The sequence below is a fragment of the Sebastes umbrosus genome, chromosome 15, assembly GCF_015220745.1.
Source record: "Sebastes umbrosus isolate fSebUmb1 chromosome 15, fSebUmb1.pri, whole genome shotgun sequence".
Classification (NCBI taxonomy): Eukaryota; Metazoa; Chordata; class Actinopteri; order Perciformes; family Sebastidae; genus Sebastes; species Sebastes umbrosus.
This window is the reverse complement of record NC_051283.1, coordinates 21,379,365-21,399,694: the sequence shown is the minus strand read 5'-3', so window position 1 is coordinate 21,399,694 and position 20,330 is coordinate 21,379,365. Positions and strand designations below refer to the sequence as shown.

General features: G+C 37.4%; 1 protein-coding gene across 1 annotated transcript; it reads left to right on the top strand.

Annotated features, from left to right (window-relative positions):
* Positions 1-2,775: 2,775 nt before the first annotated feature.
* On the top strand, positions 2,776-20,271 carry dgat1a (diacylglycerol O-acyltransferase 1a). The gene is made up of 17 exons (XM_037795052.1): positions 2,776-3,457; positions 6,084-6,171; positions 10,891-10,931; positions 11,769-11,854; positions 12,499-12,551; positions 13,074-13,179; positions 13,480-13,608; positions 14,090-14,164; positions 14,275-14,378; positions 14,556-14,594; positions 14,774-14,815; positions 14,969-15,013; positions 15,257-15,369; positions 15,631-15,696; positions 15,894-15,981; positions 17,031-17,093; positions 17,199-20,271. Exons 1-17 carry the CDS (start codon positions 3,147-3,149, stop codon positions 17,343-17,345), a joined length of 1,596 nt encoding a protein of 531 aa, XP_037650980.1. The 5' UTR covers positions 2,776-3,146; the 3' UTR covers positions 17,346-20,271.
* The last annotated feature ends 59 nt before the right edge of the window (positions 20,272-20,330 follow it).

Here is a 20,330-nt window from a genome sequence, read left to right as displayed (position 1 = left end):
ATTGGCTCCACTTCGGCTCACACCAGAAGGTGACTTGACTGTAGTTTTGTAGTTCTGATATTTGAGCAAGAACTAGCTGTGTTGATTCCTTAGACTCAGATAACTTTGTGGCTGATTAAAGTTTGGTGTATGTGTGTGTATGTATATATATATATATATATATATGGATATGGATACAGTATATATATATAAATATATACATGGATACAGTATATATATATATATATATATATATGGATACAGTATATATATATAAATATATACATGGATACAGTATATATAAATATATATATGGATACAGTATATATATATATATCAAAACTGCGCAGATATCACAATAAACATAAAACATTTACACAGACAATAAAATAATAAATAAATAAAGCATGACATAAATAAAACAGAGAGGGGATTAAAGGGGGATAAAAAAAAAAGGGGGATAAAAAAGGGATTAAGCGATCGTTAGCTATAGGGTCAGATCATTTTCAAGTAATATAAAGAGATCTTTGGCATATTTTGATTTAATTAATTTCAGGGACTTAATATAGAGTTGAGTTTCCTTAGAACAGCACATGATGATGGGTGGGGTTTTTAAAAATGTTGCCTAATAAAAATTAGTAAAAGAAAATAATAATAATCATTAGATCTCTCAAAGCCATTTCAAAATTAATTTAGATATTGTTGGTTGGTCAAAAATACTCAAAATATTATCTCCACAATACTGAGCAGGATATAAATCGTTTGTTAGAATAGACCTTGCGAATTTGCTGGGACACCTTTTATCAAGAAATTGAATTCCATGTATTAAAGGTGATGTGGGGAGATGAGATGGGGACTGAGAGTACAATAATATTTGTTTTGATAAAGAATATTGGGTATGGCATTGATAAGAGATTTAAATTCTTGTTGCAATCAAAATCATTTTTACCACAAAAAAATCATTGTAAAGTAATATATCTCCATTTGCATCTAATTGTTTTTTTTTTGTTTTGTTTTTTTATTTAAAAATGACAGTATACATAGTAACAGCAGAAAACATTAAAATAATTTACAAACAGAAGAAGCATAGCGAAACATAAACAAAGAGCTATGACAAACATAAAAGGACAACAGAAATAAAAACCAAGATAAAATTTAAAAAAAAACAACTTTAAAGATATTGCATACATTCATTGTTTTCATTACTTTTTTGTTTTGTGAGGAAGAAATTGTTGACAGATATACTCCATTTCTTTCATAAATACAAAGAAGTTAGACTTTTTTGGGGTAAATTTATACTTGTGAATGTGGAACTTCGTGAGAATTAAAATGAGATTAATAAGAAAGAATGCATTACTGTCTTTGTCACTGTAATCGTAGCAACCAAATATAATATGTCTATAGTTCAGTGCAAAATCTGAGTAAATGTTAACAAGTATAAAATTGTTGACATCTTTCCACAATTCACATGTAAAGTTACATATTTGCATCTAATTGTTGATGTTGATGTAGGTGAAATGGGTGAAGTCAATGCTCTGAATGCCACTGATTTGGTTCTGCAAGCTAGTTTCCTGAATGTAGGGTCATTTTGGGACACATGCACAGAAAATGTGGAGAGGATCAATTTAGCCCTGAGTTTTGCCTCTCAGGTTGCATACTTTTCAAAGTGGGAAATCCAAAACCGATCCAAACCCTGCATGGCTTTCACCCTAACAAACCAATTAAAGGTCACCTATTATGTAAAATGCACTTTTCCATGTCTTTTAAACATCAATATCTTTCCCCAGTGTGTCTACAGGTCACCATAGTATCATAAAAGACCATCAGACTGGGAGGAGACAGGCTCTGAATCAGAGTTTTTCAGACAGAGGGTGAAAGAGGCTCTATGCAGGCAGACCGAGGCAGACAGTATGAGAAGAATAAAGGTTTTTTTGAACATTACAGCATGTAAACATGGTCTATTACAACATTAAATGACATCTATGAACCCAGAAATGAGCATAATATGAAATCTTTAACATTTATGTAAGGACAAAAATTGTTCTCCAGAGTGCGGGAAGGCATAAATTGGGTTTGGTGTGATTCTAGAGGGAACAGATATTGCAAAAGTATTTCTTTAATAGTATAGCCTATAGGAGTCTGCGTCACAATGTGACACAATGCTCTATGTATTCATAGGCTAATGTACTATTAGCAACAACAAAATCAGATTCTCATTTATTGATTGGTAGAGTTTGTGGGAGTAATGTTGTCTGAGAGTCTTCCCTCAGGGCAATTTACTAAGAGAACACTAAATCTAATTTAAATAAACTGTATACATAATTAAAGCGTCCAGGTGATTAATAGGTTTATTAATGAATAAATAGTTTAAATAAATAAAATAAAGCAAAGATTATAAAAGATGAATAAACAATAGGTATATATACACATAATGTATATATATACTGCAACCATCTTGGACTCTAACACTATACATCCTATATACCGGTATAGGTAAGTGGCCACTTTATAGACTGCACATATGCACATATTACATTTATTTATTGACGGACTGCATACACTATGTTCACCCATTAACTCTGTATCTTTTATATCTCTATTATTGTTTTTATAATTTTTGTATACCTTTACCTCTCCTGTGTTTCACTCTGTTTGCTGATGTTGCTGCTTTGACACCTGAATTTCCCTCCGGGGATTAATAAAGGTTCATTTTATCTTATCTTATCTTAATTGTACATTTTAATACAATGTAATTATCCATTACATTAATACACTAATATCTCTAATTTTTCATATTTTTTAAGGCAAATACTTCAGATTTTACAATGATACATGCCCATATATCACCCAGTTACATTTTTTTTTTTTTTTTTATAAGCAGCCAGTCCGGAAGTGGATTGGGAAATCCGCTCGATAGGGGGATGTCAGTTGAAAAAACACAGATCTGGCAACCTTATATGATACCCATATCTGGCAACCTTATTGACAACTTGAGCAGTATAGAGGTGATGAATCAAACGTCTTATAACCGCCAGCAGCACTAACACGACTTCATCTCTTATTATCTGTTGATGTAACAACACTATACGGATGGAAACGGCTACTAACAGCAGGTTGAGCAGCAGCGATGTCAGGCAGGTAATAAAATCTGATTTAATCCGCTGAAAATGAGCGATAGAGCCGAGATGAGAGGGCCCGCAGCCCGCCGGAGGAGGACGACCATCTCCGGGTCTGGAGCTGGAGGAGCCGCGGCGGGTAAACAAGCCAACGGCAGCAAGTGGCATCATGAAGCCGGCGGAGACAAACCTCCACAGTATGCCGCTAATAGAGGCAACAAAACAGACGAGGTGTCCGGCAGACATGCGAGTAACAACTGGAAGGTGGACAGAGAGATGGAGACATCAGGACAACAGCTCGCAAACAGTCCGAAGAAACACAGACAGAAGAGCGTGGTGGAGGATTTCAACGACAGACTCAGGTAACCGTCATTTCATTTAAAAAAAATAATTCCTACGTCACAAAGTAACAGTTACTGAAATGACATGAAGTAGCATTTCATAACATTAAAGAGCTCTGCTGTTTGTGTCACGTAGGCAGATGTTACTCATCTGCAGGGAATGAAATTAGCACCTGCCAAATACAGAGTAAATGTTGGCTGTGGCAGGTAAAGATTTCAGATCACCTGCCACCATGGCACATTTTCAGGTTTTCCTTATATTAAAATATAATTTTTTCAAAAGCAATTCCTAAATTGGTTATTAATTGTTTTTTTGTTTTTTTATTGACACAACAAACATGAATTACTTCTTTATTGTTTTCTTACATTGTTCTTCTTTACATGCATGTTCTTTTTAAATATCTGTATATTGTTATTTGCTTAATGAATTGTATATATGTTTATATATGTTTTTATTTTGTTCTTTTTTTATTTTTATTTATTATTGAATTGACGCTTTGGCAATATTGTTCACCTGACAGTCATGCCAATAAAGCAAATTGAATTGAATTGATTAAGGTTACATGATCCATATTTATACTCTCTACTCTGTACTTTCACTGCGAGTTAGCCTGTTTGTTTGAGCTTATTGGGCTCAAAGGGGCCACTTCAGTGTCCTGTAGCTGGTTTAGTGAGAGACAGAGGAGTGTGGTGAAGGATTCAAAAGACAGACTCAGGTAACCGTCATTTAATAATAAAAAAAAAAAAAAAGATCCTACGTCACTGTTTGCACACCTGCAATATCTGTTTATATCATATTCTTATTTCATTCTTTGTTATTATACTGCTACCAAAGCAAATTCCTATAGTGTATACCTCTTACACCTGGCAATAAACACGACTCTGATTCTGAAATGACAGGAAATAGCATTTCATAACATTAGAGAGATTTCTGCTCTATGTGTCACGTAGGCAGATGTTACTCATTTGTATAAACATCATTGTTTATTTTGGATTTTCTTTAGCTAATAGTGACAGAAAAACCAAGACACTGTCACCTATATGATTGCACACTTTTATAGAATATGACTTTGTCTTGAGGCCACAACTGTTGGTATTATCAATTTGAGGTTTTCAGTAAGAATCTATAATGTAAGCTCATATAAAAAAATCAAGCCAATACATGATAGATACATAATGTGGTGTACAACCTATTCTTGGATATAATAAGAACAAGTAGAAGTATTTAAAACATGCAAAAGTATTCAAATGTAGCATGTGCATTTGTTTACATGTAAACGAAGGAATCATTTCAGCAGCCTTGCTTTACATGACTCTTTGTGAAAGAGAATAAGTTTGGATACATGTCAATATAATAGGTAGTAAGTAAACTTGGAGTGAGAACAGGCATTGTGAGAGAAGACAAAATAGCCTGACCTTTACCCTGAACATATCACGCCCTATATTGCTAAAGCATTGTAAGCTGCCAAGAGTCTGGCTGGTGTTTTACACAAACTTTTGGTGACACTGCAACACCAGAATGCATGAAATAAAGTGATCGTAATACTTTTACTAGAGTCATGTCCAGGGTATGTGTATACTATAGTGTCACTTTCCTGTATTACAGCAACTGGGAAACAACAGTAGCAGCATGTGCTTTTGCAATCCTGTGCTTGTTGACTATACCTGTGTGTCTGCACGTCGTCCCTGTGCTGGTCTGGTCTTGCCGTGTCCTGAAGGGACCCCTCTCTACTCTTTCCTCTCTTTAAATGCTCATTTAAGTCCTTCCTTCCCCTCAAACCACCCCTGTCTCTTCACTTCATCTTCCTTGTCCACCTTTCTCTCATTAATACTGCATTATCTCACACCTTATTTTTCTATCCGGTTTTTCTTCTCTCTGTACTTGCTCCTCTGCTTCTCCTCCTTCCACTTTACTTCTTTTCAAAGTCTCCCTCCTTCTTACTGTACTTTGTTCTTTACTTCCTTCTCCCTGTTCTCCTCTCCCTCGTCTTTCATGTCCGCTCTGTTGTCTCTCGGTCACGTGTGGTTAAGAATTCTTGCCTGACGAACAGCCTCAGTTTTCACAGTGCCCTTTGGACAATCGGGTCAATAACTTTAACTTACATTTTCACAGAACTCTCTCATTGCCTGGTACAGTTATAGGACTACACATTAGACTACTGGATGTGATTCAGTTATTTAAAAGCCAGTAGGACTAGAAAATAATTTATATCCCAACTTGGGGCTTCTTTAATGTCAAAATAAACACTGTGCTTCGACAGTGAAAAATACCATGACCCATCTTTGTTTTGGAGGTTACTGCAAAATAACCAGTTAGGAAAGTAAATGCGTCAAACAAACCAAAGATTTCAATTTCTAAATCATTTGTGGGCTAACCATGAGTCACGATGAGTTGTCAGTTTGAATCATGCCGCCTCCTTAAAACAAAATACACACATAATACCTTCATCAATATCAATCCTATTGGTCTCTTTACAATTACTTTGAAGATGCAGTTGAATGTTTCCTTAACAGAGGTCTGAGAGTGACATGGAGCGATGTACTCAATGATTTCATCCCTCAGCTCTTGGAGATAAATGGGCAGGAAGGAATGTAAAGAGCTCGATCAGTCAGTCATTAAAACTGTTGACTCTGTGTTTCCATGCAGCTGTCACGTCCTCCAGGAGTCTCTCTTAAGTTCAGCCAGTGGCTTCAGCAACTACAGAGGAATCCTCAACTGGTGTGTCGTCATGCTGGTGAGTAAGACAAGGCTACGTGTCCATTCAGAACTGAAAGTGTACTGCACTGCGACTTCCACAAACAATGACTCCTAAATACTGAATGAAAACACATAAAATGCAATTTTTAATTTGATCTTTCATGTCTTGACGTTGCCTCACATTACAGTCTGTGGCTGTTTTGTACATCTTTTGTTCTCAGTGGGCTACCACCGGTTCTGAGAAATGAAGCCAATGCTGAAGTGCCTTAAACTTGCATTCTTTCTAATAGCCAGCAGGGGGCGACTCCTCTGGTTGCAAAAAGAAGTCAGATTGTATAGAAGTCTATGAGAAAATGAGCCTACTTCTCACTTGATTTATTACCTCAGTAAACATTGTAAACATGAGTTTATGGTCTCAATCACTAGTTTCAAGTCTTCTTCAATACGGCATGATGTTCATTTAGTAAATTATGGTCCCATTTAGAGTCAAATAGACCATAAAGCAGGGGATGCTTTAGGGTGTGGCTACCTTACGCGGGGACTACATCCACTTCTTATGTCCAATTTATGGTTGTTCTATACATTATCAGAAATTAGAGTCACTATTCTTAACCAGTTGCATATCACTCTAATTGTCTCTCACTGTCACTCTCACACACACAAACACATATACAGTATATAAAACCGCTAACAACTAGAGCACATTTTAGAGTGATTTTTGGTCATTGCTTTGACAACAAAAGCAGAAGTGCCAGCCTACACATGTACAGTACACACCCACCTGGGATTTTGAGATGGACCTGTTACAGTGACTTTCTGTTGTCTGTGAGACGTCTGATAAGTAGTTTTTGTGTTATCTCTCTTCAGAAGATTCACCGCATATGCACACACAGTTACTCCCTCGTGGCCCGCTTTGCCATTTCCTGTATTTTCTCATTCCTACAACTTTGATTAAGAGGGTTGATTATTTACAGTTTAATCTCAATGTGTTTGCTTTTATAAGTTGAACTTTCCCTCTCATCAGAAGTGGACTGTTTGTCAGCTCAGCTGTACTCGTATTGAGGGTGTTCTGGTGCACCTGCAGTTGTCATCCTACGGATTGAAGTAACAGTTCATGTGTTGAGCACACACCGAGGAAAATGATGAATATGAAAGCAGTGGAGGGATTTTCTATCATCCCTAAGATAGGGAGCGAGATGATTACAGGGTGCAAAGTATGAAGCATCTGTGAAAACAGACAAATATAAGAAGTGTTGGATTTGTAGTGTCTTCTCTGATTCGACCCATATCCATTAGTATTATATGGTTTTATTTTAAATCCTTGGTTTTAACAGTCAGATCATAACATCCCTTGCATGCCTGATGGATGTTTTCTCACAGTACCTTCTGCTCAGAGTGGAGTAAGCTAATGAAGTTGTTTCTCACACTGGAATTCTAATATAAAACATGAACCCAAAAGATTAATCTTCTAGCAGGGACATTTTTATTTATAGCTCTGAAAGAAAGCCCCTGTGTGCATGACACTTTGTGCTTACAAATCTTAAGCTTGCAAGTACAAACTGAGAAGAATAACTTGAAAGCAGCAACAGAAGCTGTTTGCAAAAACAGATGAGAGAAGCACTCCAGTTCATAGGACAAAAAAATGAATTAGTAGGAGCTCCTGTTAAAACAAGCGATGCTACAGTATGTGGATATATTGTACACATGTGTAGCTATACTGTTCTGGACAATGTTAAAGATGCAGTGGAAATTATGCATATGGCATTTATGTTGGTGACATTTTGTCTGTTATCACAAAACATGATGATGATGAAATATTAGTTGATGTGAGATCTTGACCATATTGCCCTCCCTAACCTGCCTGACAACCTTCTTTTACAGTAAATATTGTGTTAGATGCAGAATCTCACAGTCTCTCTTCAAGTTTAGTTCAATGTGTCACAGTTAAATATGTCCCCCTGGGCTGAGGTCACTTCAGGACAACAGGCTCTTCTTCAGAAAAATGTCTCTAAAGGCACCCTGCAGAGTCTCTGAACATCCAGTCACTGTTAGTATTTTGATAGACATGGAGGAGACAAATATCCAGTTAGCCATAATCCAAATGAAATTGAATAAGCCTACAAATAGAGCTCTATACATGTGTGCAAGTGTGTAAGTGCATATTTCTACCTATGTGCACACATGCATGCTTTGCATATGTGGATATATGCTTGCATGGTTGCATGCACATGGGTTGTTATTTGTCCCTGCATTTGTGTACGTGTGTGTGTGTGTGTGTGTGTGTGTGTGTGTGTTTTTTTCCAAATCAGGCCTAATTTTGCAGTTCTGTGACAGGATTAATTCCATCTTTGAAAGTTTATATTGCCGTGACGACCGCGTCCTCTACTTTTTGGTCACCAGGGACGGCCGACGCTGCTCGGTTCAGACCGTTTTTAGGAAGCCTTCAGGATTAGGCTGTAAGAGTGTGAAGTGGAACCACAGAGACGTGTGTGTGTGTGTGTGTTTAGAAGCTTAGTTGTATAATTTGTCCTCAATAAGCAGGACCGTCGGTTAATTCCTAAAATGTCAACTGCAGGAGCACATGTTTCTACAGATGAGAGATGAAATGTGCTGAATGTTGAAGCCAAATGTTTCAAAATATTACTAATTCTTTTAATGCACAACCTTAAAATATAGGTAGACGGCAAAATGATTTAAAAAGAAATCCACTAGTTGCCTTCAGAACAGCTACGCTTCTTCTTTTAATTCTCTTGAAGTGCTTGTGAAATAGGCTGAGTGTACATGTTTGTGTAACGTGTAGTCAGACAGTGAATATTTGGCACAAGACACAATGTTGAATCCTCGACAAGCAGAAATCATCCCTGGATGTCGTACAAACACTTGATGCTTCAGCTGGTTCATATCATTGTTCCCTCTGATGTGCAGCCAAACAGACTTTGTGAATAGCTTAAAGGACAGTGCACAGCAGATCAAAACTTAACAGCCAGCTGATTTGTTATCACACCCACTCACTCACGCATTAGTTTCCGAGCACCAAGGCTGTGAAAACAGACAGATAAGCGTCAATGACTAGTTTATTTTGTTGGTCTTTCTAGATAGATAGATAGATAGATAGATAGTAACTACAATATTATAATAATATAATATAATAATATAGTATTCTACAATGTTTTTTGGAAGATGAATACAAACTACTGCCTGGTTATGTAGATGCAGAGCATTATGTGCATGTAGTCTTTGCTGTGTGTCGGAGAGAGAAACCTGACCAGAGAACCTTGACCAATGCAAAATGTTTGATGATTTAACGTTTGTTGGCAGCAGTTCTCTCAGGTTAGCTCAGGGTGGTAATGTCCAGCCAACCCCAACAACTCTTTCTATTTTTAAACCTCCCAAATCTGATACGTCTCTCCTCCACGGGGACAAATATAGATGTTTTCTTGTTCAAATTGGAAAAAGAAAACTATTTTAATGTCTTATCATTAGGGTTTTATTGCTGAGGAAATTGTAAATGATATAAAGAGAAGTAGATAAGAAAATGTGTTCAACTCAGAGTATAGATATTGTAATCTTTTGGTGCTAAAACATGTGATTCAACAAATCAAAACAAAAGATATTCATTTTTGACAAGATAACATTCCTGAGTTTAGGATAGAAATGGTACTTTAACCAGGCAGCCTGGGTTCAGTTAACATAACCCGTGCTGAAGTGCCGGGGTGTTGCTCTGTATCTGACTTTGCACACTGACCTCTCTCTGAACAGGGACAAAGGAGGACACATTTGTACAGTTGAATTATTGCAAAATCAGATTTTGCAATGTTCTCTAGAAATGTTCCAGACAGGCCACTGTCCCAATAATCATGTTCTACATGATGATGGTCCTCTCTTGTCCCTGCTGAAGGTTACTAAGACAAAGGTTACTGGTTTGGACAAAAGACAAAGTTGAATCAAAACCACATTGCTGCAAGATCTTGGCAGGCCAGTGGGTCGAGGTGTAACATGACACATTATCACCACTGCATGTGTTGTACCCTCAATGTCCTCATTATCTTATCTGTCTCTCTCTAACCCATGCACTGTACACACCATAAAAATGATCTAAAAATGCATAAATGCTTACAATACATATGCAGTGTTGGCTCTCTGTGTGGATTGGGTGGTTAGGTTTATCTCAGGAAGCTGCAGATAACTGGGTGGTTAGGTTTATCTCAGGGAGCTGCAGATAACTGACGGTTGAGAGTTAAAGCTGGACTCAGACCTTGAACTTTAATACATAATGTAATGATAAACTTATTTTACTCAGACAGAGTGAGCAGAAGCAGGGTGTGGGGATGGCAGCAGGAGTATGTTGCTATGAAACAGATCTTATCTATGCAGTCCTAAACAGATCATGCAGATATGTAACTTTATATTGCTCTTGTTGCTCTTTTCTGTAACTTGCTCTGACAGATGTGTATACCTGCATGTCTGTGTGTTTTGTAGGCAGCGACTCTTTAACCACCACAGTTGTTTTTAAAAGGAAACATCCAGTATGTGTTCTTGGTTTGGAGTAATAACTCCCTCAACACGCACAAACACATTGAAATCCACAGACTAATCATAAGCAGAGCTGTGGGGCAAAGAAAACCATAAGCCAGATTTGACATATTTGTGGGTAAACAAAGGCTATATTCAGTGAATGGTCAGATTAAAAACTATGATTATTACTGTGAACTATGCTCATTATCTCCTGTTGGCTGTGTTTTGTCCTCTCTTTTAGGTGCTGAGTAATGCACGCCTCTTCTTAGAGAACATTATAAAGTGAGTCCGCACCTACACACACAAACTTACATTTATATAATGTGCTCTTACAACTCACTCCTATTTGATTTGGTTATACAACTGTGCATCCAACAAATTCAAGCGCGTTCAGTGCTACAGCACACGTACGTAGGAGTTTTATTGTATGTTTCTACAGAATTGAGACATAAGTAAGTGCCAGGTGTAGTCTGGAAATGTATAAATTAGATTAGATGGAAATCAGTTTATTTGTTAACTGACAATCCTAGGGGACAGATAGTCTGAAAAAAAAATCATGTTCCTCTGTGTCCTCCTAGTGCTCCTAATAGCATTTACAAGTTTTCACCACGCCAAACCAAAACAACCAATCAGAGCCGAGCAGTCTCTAAAGCAGCTGTCAATCACTGCTTTGCAAAACTCATGAACTCCAATCAAACTGTCAAAATAGGCAGCGCTGATCAAATATGAAAACAGCTACACAGCTAATGAGCTAATTTGAGGCGAGAAATAGGCATTTTATTGATTCATATTTGATCGGCGCTGCCTAGTTTGACCGTTTGATTGGAGTTCATGAGTTTCGCAAAGCAGTGATTGACAGCTGCTGTAGCAACTCCTCTGCTCTGATTGGTTGTTTTCCTTCGGCCGGTGAAATATTGCAAATGCCATTAGGAGCACTGGGAGGACACAGAGGAACATACCTTTCTCACAGATTATCTGTCTCCTGCACTACAGTCAGGATATATTTGCTCAAAGTTACCAACTTAAGCTTTAACCACACCAAACAACACCTAAACATCACATAACCATTTTCAGCCTCAAACCACTTCTAAATGATCACTCCTCTCTTCTCTTATCTAGGTATGGTATCCTGGTGGACCCTATCCAAGTAGTGTCTCTGTTCCTAAAGGACCCGTATAGCTGGCCAGCAGCTTGCCTCATCATTGGTATGGAGCATTTATTTCACTGCCTCAGTGTCGTGTAAATGACTCACAGCCCTTTTGTCCTTGTGTGACCTCAGGACTGATGTCAAAGTTGAACTTAGCAAACAAGGGTGGTTCCTGTATTTCCTGTCCTTAGTCCTATCATTAGTCTCTATTACTATAACACAAAGTGTCATGTTGACTGTTTTACAGCCTCTCCACGGCCCGACTGTCTGATCTGCTACAGCACGTTATAGCAGGTTTAATGAGCCAGATGCTCAGCGATATACATATAGAAGCATTGTTAGTGTGAGTTACTGTCCTGAATATTCTAGCACAGCTGTTATTGATTATTTAGCCAGAGACGGGTGACACCTGACATTGTCTCTTTTCCGGCAACGACCGGCTTTATCGATGCAGCAAAACAAGTCAATACGAAGGTGAATGAACGTAGTTGAACAATCTGAATGAAATGCTGCTATTTAGGGAAATACTGGACTAATGTACTGTAGTATCTGAAACTCAACAAAATCAGTATTCACCACCAGTTTCTCTGTCTGTGTTAAATTGTGTTACACCGAGTGATAAAATAAAGACGTCGGCCTCCTACTATGATTCACGTCTATGTGCTGCTGATGAGTCTGTCGTTTGTCTGTTCTGTGTTTCAGTGTTGAACGTGTTCATCTTAGCAGCCTTGTACACAGAGAGGCGTCTGGCTGTGGTGAGTATGTGATTTGAATGATTTGCATACGTTCTCCTAGTTGCAACAAATGTTCTTTTACTATTGTGGTGGTCACTGCAGAGATTGCTTTTGTATGCTTTGTTGATAAATTGCTGAAACCTTTAACTCCACCTTTTGGATCCCAAAAACCTAAGATTGACATTATTTAACTAAGTAACTTGTTAAGATGAACTACAAAAGGGAGCGTAGGTTTGTTTTGAATTTATCATTCAGGGATCTCCCATCAAGGATGTTTGTCTGATACAGTACAGGTGCTTTACACATCCAACACCTCCCCCTCTTTATACCTGCTCTTAACTCTGATAAGCACACCACTCCTGGTTCAGATTAGATTACATATAATCCAAACCACTTCTGACAAATTAAATTTAAAAAAAAATATATTATAAATTATTGTAAAAGCTGTGTTACTCTGGTTAAAGGAAAAAAATAATGAAAGTATATGTACAGTCACAGATCAAAATTTTTTACGGTGATCTGTTTCCCTTTCATCATCATTAGGGTACCATTTCCCAAACGACGGGAATGATTCTTCACTTTTTTAACCTGACATCCTTGTTGATCTTCCCTTCAGCCACAGTGCTCACTGTGACCTCCATGACCCCAGGTACATACTAAATATATACAGATATACAGGGTATGTTTATGACACATAAATACAGCATTTGAATAAGAATAGATGCATGTGTGTATTTTGATTCTAGCACAAAATATCAGAAATTGCCTTTCAATCATCACTGATGACTGAGTCACTGACTCAAGAGTTGTAAAAACTATTGAGTCGATAAACTGTCTTTTAGTTTTGTTCATATCTATCTACACACACACACACACACCAGAGTGTTCCTTTCATCTGTCATTTATTGCTCTTAATCAATGGCCCTTTGTGTTCGTGTTCGTGTGTCAGTGGGTGGTGTGCTCTCCCTAGGAATCTACACAGTGCTGTTTCTCAAGCTGTACTCCTACCAAGACACCAACAGGTGGTGTCGACAAATCAGACAATTGAAAGCCAAGAGACTAACACGATCATACTCATGTAAGTATATCAACACACACACACACACACACTGTCGAAGAAATGTTATCTAGATTATGATTAGGTATGAGGTGCTTTTGAGCTGCTCAGTGGCCAACACATCTGACTAACAGTAAGCCTAACATGGCTAAACACACAAATGTCAGTGCATATTTAACAGGATTATTAGCTTGTTTTTTTTAATCTAATACTGTGGTGTTACTACCATCTAGTGGTGAGAAGACAAACTGCAGCTTTTTGCACAGACAGATCAAAGTTGTCTTCAGCTTTTATCACTTTGTGCGTTTTGAAGCTATTTTAATCCTAAATGCAACTTGATGACTTTATCTCCTCGCCGTAGGAGCTTGGATAAACCAACAACACACACACAGAGAAATCCTTGAAATCCAACATGCTGATTGTCTGTTGTATTTATAGTGTAATTTGAAAAACATGGATATGGTGATTTATATAAATGAGCTTGTGTCTGTGTGTTTTCCAGGTCCGTCTGTGGCACAACCCAATGGTTCAGCAGTTCATCCTCATGTCTCCTACCCAGGCAACCTCACCCACAGAGGTAACCATGACAACTGCATGGCGATAAACAGCACAGTTTTTAACGGAAATAATTTCATGATAAATAATCCTAATATAAATTAACATTTCATTTCTTTTTTTTGTCTTTAGACATGTACTACTTTGTCTTTGCCCCGACTCTCTGCTACCAGCTCAACTTCCCGCGGTCACCTCGAATACGCATAAGGTTCCTGATGAGAAGACTTGTTGAAATGGTGAGAGGGAACAAACACATACACACACACACACACACACACACACACACACACACACACACACACACACTTACTGTGCACGCTCCTGATGTAAAGTGAGATGGTGGAAAATGAAATTCAAATGGCAACATATATGCATGTTAACAAGTTTTCATTTAGACTCGCTCTTTCTTGTAGCTCTTCTTCACGCAGCTGTTGGTGGGATTGATACAGCAGGTATGTTGAACACGGCTTACATCACGCAGACAATTGTTCAGAGTATACGCTTAGCACACAGGAGAAGTTTCAGTTGATTGCAATCTGCAACCTCATCGCTAGAGTCCTACACACTGCATCTTTAAATCTGTTTTTCACCACTCAAACAATGCAAAGCAATTCTCATTTGTATCTTCCAGTGGATGGTTCCCACCATACAGAACTCGATGAAACCATTCCAGGTGCGTACACACACACACATACACTACTGTACTGTACTGTATATGAAGATAAATTGCTCTCAGGAGAGCAAGAAGCAAGGGATCATAGACTATAATAGATGTCTTGGGGGCAAAACATTAATGAAAAAATGTCATTGTTTGTGTCTCTCACAGGAAATGGACTTTTCTAGGATGGTGGAGCGCCTCCTTAAGTTAGCTGTAAGTAATGTAGTTACACTGGACACACAATTATGTCCTATCATGACCTTATAATGACAGAAAATTGATTATTACCACTTAATCTTGCATATTGAACTATGAGGTTTTCTCTCGTTGTGATAACTGTCTCTCATGTGTATCAGGATAGTATAGTGTGATCTTATCAACCCAGACACTTCTCCTCTGACCCTCTCCTCTCTGTCTCCTCTCCCTCTCCTCCTCCTCCTCCTCCTCCTCCTCCAGGTCCCTAACCATCTGATATGGTTAATATTCTTCTATTGGTTCTTCCACTCCTCTATGAACTTTGTGGCAGAGCTGCTGCAGTTTGGAGACAGAGAGTTCTACAAAGACTGGTGGTAAGTAGAAGGAACATTCAATCAAACACAACTACATTTGTGCACACATGTAAAATCATACACTTGTTGAGCGTGTCCCGTTTAATCTCGAGGATAATTTAGTCGATTTTTTCCACATATTTTTAGCTGTGATCCCCCTAAACTTAAGCGGACTATGTGTGACTCATCACACAGGAATAGAAGCGTATTTATTAAAATATGTAGTACACCCATCAGTCTTGAAGTCAAATTCTCAATCTGTGCATTTTTTGTTAATTTCAGGAACTCTGAGACTGTCGTATATTTCTGGGCCAACTGGAATATCCCAGTTCACAAATGGTGTCTGAGGTGAGCACCAAACTTTTTTAAATTTTTTTTCAGCACTGACACTGTTTGATGTTTTGGCTTCACATCTGTATGAAATAAAATCCAAACTACAATGATAAAAGGAATCAAGGTGTGGACTGGCATTGGATTAAAGAGATGAAGATCGGTGTAATTTGTCGAGTGTATGTGCCTTAATCGTGTGTCTTTGTGTGTTACAGACACTTCTATAAGCCAATGTTGAGGAATGGGGTCAACAAGTTTCTGGCTCAAACCGCCGTCTTCCTGGTGTCTGCCTTCTTCCACGAGGTAAAGCAACAACATTCAGTGTGACTCGAAACACTACTGAAGTCTCCAAATCTGCTAATTCAACTTCAAAACTCATTTTTGCTTAATGATGTCTGTACATGAAATGGCCTGCTGTTAACAGTTGTTATCAGACAGCTGTGAGGAGCTGGCTTCCACGTATACCTCTAAATCAGAGCCTTACAATTAAATTACAATTTCTCTTATATTTTCTCTTAATTTTCTTTTAAGAGAAAAAATAAGAGAAGTCAACTCCCAGGTGTGCTGAATGATGAATCCCACTTGATCATAAATTGGAGGAGTGTGGCTGATTGTTTATTATTAGCATAGGTAACGCCCCTAAACACTATATAAATGCAGGTGTTGTGCAAATACTCTGGCACATGCCAAAGAATTGGACAGATGCCACCAAAAAAAGGCCGTATCTATAGATAGATAGACGGATAGATCTTATTGATCCCAAATTGAGAAATTCTAGAACATTAGTAATTGAGGTACTGTTAAATAAAGGAAATTTTCCAGAGCGTCAATAGTGTGAAAATCAAAAGCATCTAAGAGCATTCAATATCATCTAAGGGGTTTTATAATTAAATTCATGGGCAAAAGAAATACTATTGGTCCCAATTAAGATAATCCAATCATTATAATTACTCTAAAACATATTTCATAAATTTGATTATTAATGGGGTTTTTTTATGTTCCTCAAATTTAATTTCCTTGAATTGGACATTTTGTGGACTGTGAGTACAAGATGGTTTTGTCTTATCTTTGTAAGAGTGATCTCGACTACTAGTAAAATGTTATCTTAGCTAAGAGAAGAGCAAAAAATAAGATAACTGGTGAATCCCAGAAATCAATGGGTACGAACAAAATGAGAACAAATCGTGGATAGGAACAAAAATAAAAGGAAATTTGTTCTTCCTGAAGATAAAAATAAAAAGATTGCATCTGCATCTTATGAGTGTGCAGCTTTTCCCTCCTTACATTTTTGAATATTTAAAAGAAAAACATCTGTGTCTGATTTATTGTATGTTACTCTCGTTCTTCTTCAGTACCTGGTGAGTGTTCCTCTGAAGATGTTCAGACTGTGGGCTTTTATGGGAATGATGGCTCAGGTAAGACACGCTGAACTGTCCGTCTCTTTCATTCTGTCACTTAATCCCTTTCTCTCCTCTGCTGTAGACAAACACACTTTGACCTCTGAACTTTAATCCCTTCAGGTTCCCCTGGCTTGGTTTGTGGGTCGTTTCCTGAATGGGAACTATGGCAACGCCGCTGTGTGGATCTCGCTCATCATCGGCCAGCCTGTCGCTGTGTTGATGTACGTCCATGACTACTATGTCATTCACTATGGAACCACTACATAGTACCGGACAAACACACACGCACGTGTTCCCACAGTCACACACATAAACATGTACAAGTCATGTTGTATAAACACACACACACACACACACCAGCCTGCAGGACAACTCAATGAGTGAATGTAGAGCGAGTTAAGGTGACTTTAATAGAAAGCCCTGCTAATATGAACCTGTCAGTGAAAACAGCAACAGCAGGAAAATCGTTTTTGATTTTTGCACTACAGAGAAATGGACCATAGTATGTCAGGAAATGATTCTAACAACATGAGAAGTGCTTGCTTTAAAGCAGTATTCCACTTTAGTAGGACAAACATACCTTTGACCTTTGTAATCAGCCTCATGTATTAGGATCCGCAGTCACCACCTGCTCCTAATATCTGTATCTGGCATTGGACGTTTCAACTTCAGACAAATGATCCAAAGTGAAATAACACTTGGATCTCTGTTATTGGAATTGATCCTCCACTGTCCGATTTGTTAGAAGTGTGCTTTTATCTTAAGCAGATTTTGCTAAGTAATATTGGTGGTTGATGATTCATGAGCTCAAAAAAAGTTTAGGTGCAATTTCCTGAACTTTTAAAAGCACTTCAGTGCATTCAAAAGTGGAAACGCTGCTTGTAACCAAGCACTCCTCGAGTTTTGGAAAACCAAATGTGAACCACTGCCGAGCGAGCACAAGCCAGACGGGGATCTTGCCATCCTTGTATCCAAAGGCAACAGAGAAATGATGAAGCCAGATAAACAGTTTGTGTCTACAAGCTGAGGCTTTAAAATAGCAATGTAGGATGTCTCCAGGTCTTCAAATTGACCACAGCTTTTTATATAAATTTTTGATGCAGTGCAGTTGTTGAGTATTAACGAAATTTGTAAGATAAGAAACTGAAGGATGTGAAGCTAAAAGGTGAAGGAGAAACTGTAAAAGGACGTTTTTGTGACCGTATTTGTACAGTCGTGGACCTCCAGGCAGCCTCTCCTCTTCTGTCTCTCAACTCTAAACAACATCAATGCAAGCTCTTATTGTAACAGTACAGTACATGCTACAGGTGTCTTGACTCTAGTGTCTTTTTGTGTTGCATTTGACTTTATCAGATCAGTTTATTTTATACTTTGTATTATAAATTATGTGTGGGTACGCCTGTCTGCAGTTATGTTGTGCCAAATTATAATTTATGTTGTGTTTTATTTTAAATCTGTGATTTAATGCAGTAGTTGATTTACTGATTTGAACCAATGAATGTGTTTTTGCACTTTAAAGAGATGCATGCTGTTGACTAAAGCAATAGATTTCTACGAATGTATTCTTTAAGTTGTATCAATCGTGGAAGGAAAAATATGTTTTGTTGAAAATGATTTGTATGTTTTGTAATTTGCTCGTTGTCGTGTAAGGATGGTTCAGTTTGTTTCAAAGTAAAACAGCAGCTGCAGTGATAATAATGAGAGTTTCAAACAGACCTTTAATGCCACAGTTTTTTTCAGAATTTCTATTTTTTGGTTTGACCTAATTTAAAGTTGCCAATAAGGATATTGCCATATAAAAGTTAGTTGTTTTATTTTACTTTTTTTAGGTTTTAATCTGCTTTCCAAATATACAGTGACAGTTGACTTGGAGCCTTTACATTTATTTATTTATTTTTTAAAGATTTGTCCTCTTTTCTTCCCTTATTGACCACATTCAGGGAAAACGTTGTTGTTAAATTATAACACCAGTTATCAAAAATACTGTGTTGGCATTCCTTATTGAAATGTATAAGTGCCTGCTGTAAAAATAAGTTTAAACAAAATATCAAAACATTATATATACACCAGTTGTTTTGTTTAAAAAAGACACAGAGGCCAAATACTTCCTATACTTTGCCAGTCGATTCAAAAATGCATTTATATTCATGGTGTTTTGAAATATTTGGGAACTGAAGACTTACTGCCCGTAACCTAACCCTTTAGCAGTATGACACCTTTCATTTTTAAAGCAGTCATTTTTATGTTTTCGTGAAAACAAGATGTTATTTTGGAGAGCCTTATTCAATAGTCATGCATAAATCTTATCACGTTATTGGTATTTAAGCGTGCAAACGGCAGCTTTAATATCTGTTAGTCTGACACACTTTTATCAACAAATGTGACCCAGTTTAAAACTGAGCAGCATTGACATTTGTTCGATCTTTATATTTTAAATAGAATGAACATCTGAGGATTATTCTGTAAGTAGCACATGTAGCAACAATGTTTTGAGCACTATATTGACAACTATCTCAATGCCAAGAGCTGCTGTCTAGACAGCTTCTTCACAAAATACAAAATACATGTTTCACTGGATTCTCTGTTTAGTTTGGTGGAAAAACTAAGTAAAGTCACTAAATTCAGTCGGTATCAGAAAATACCGGTGAAATTCAATAGTAAACAACTCAAATAATCAAAAAGTGCAAATAGAAATTTACAACAAATTATTATTTTTCTCATTTGTATGAATCTCCTGTGAAAAATATATTTACTCAATTGAGTTGTTTACTTTTAATTCTGCCTTGCTTTGTTATGTTTTTGTGGGATTTCTTGAAAAGGAAAATATAAAGTGACAGGGTGTTTAACACGAGAAGGGTCGTCACCACAGCTTGAGATGGGACGATCAAAATTATTCTCCTGGTTCATTTTTTTGTGTTATTTTAGCGCTTCCTGTTTCACATTATTACTGCACTGTCTGCTCTTGGAATATGAGTTGAAGATGCAGCTTTAAGTTGAACTGTCTTTAGTTGTTTTTGGATGATTTTGTGATGCAACACGTAGTAAAATGAATGTATTACTGATCTGTTCATACTGTACACAGAAATCCAAAGTGAAACAAAGACTATATGTTTTGGGAATGCAAATCATTTTCATAGCCTTTCACTTGAAATTATTCGTGTTTGATAAAGATTATTTATATTTGATGAATGGACTTGTCTATTTTTCTTTCGTCTTTTTAAAAACGAGCACCGAGCCTTCATTTTATTAGCA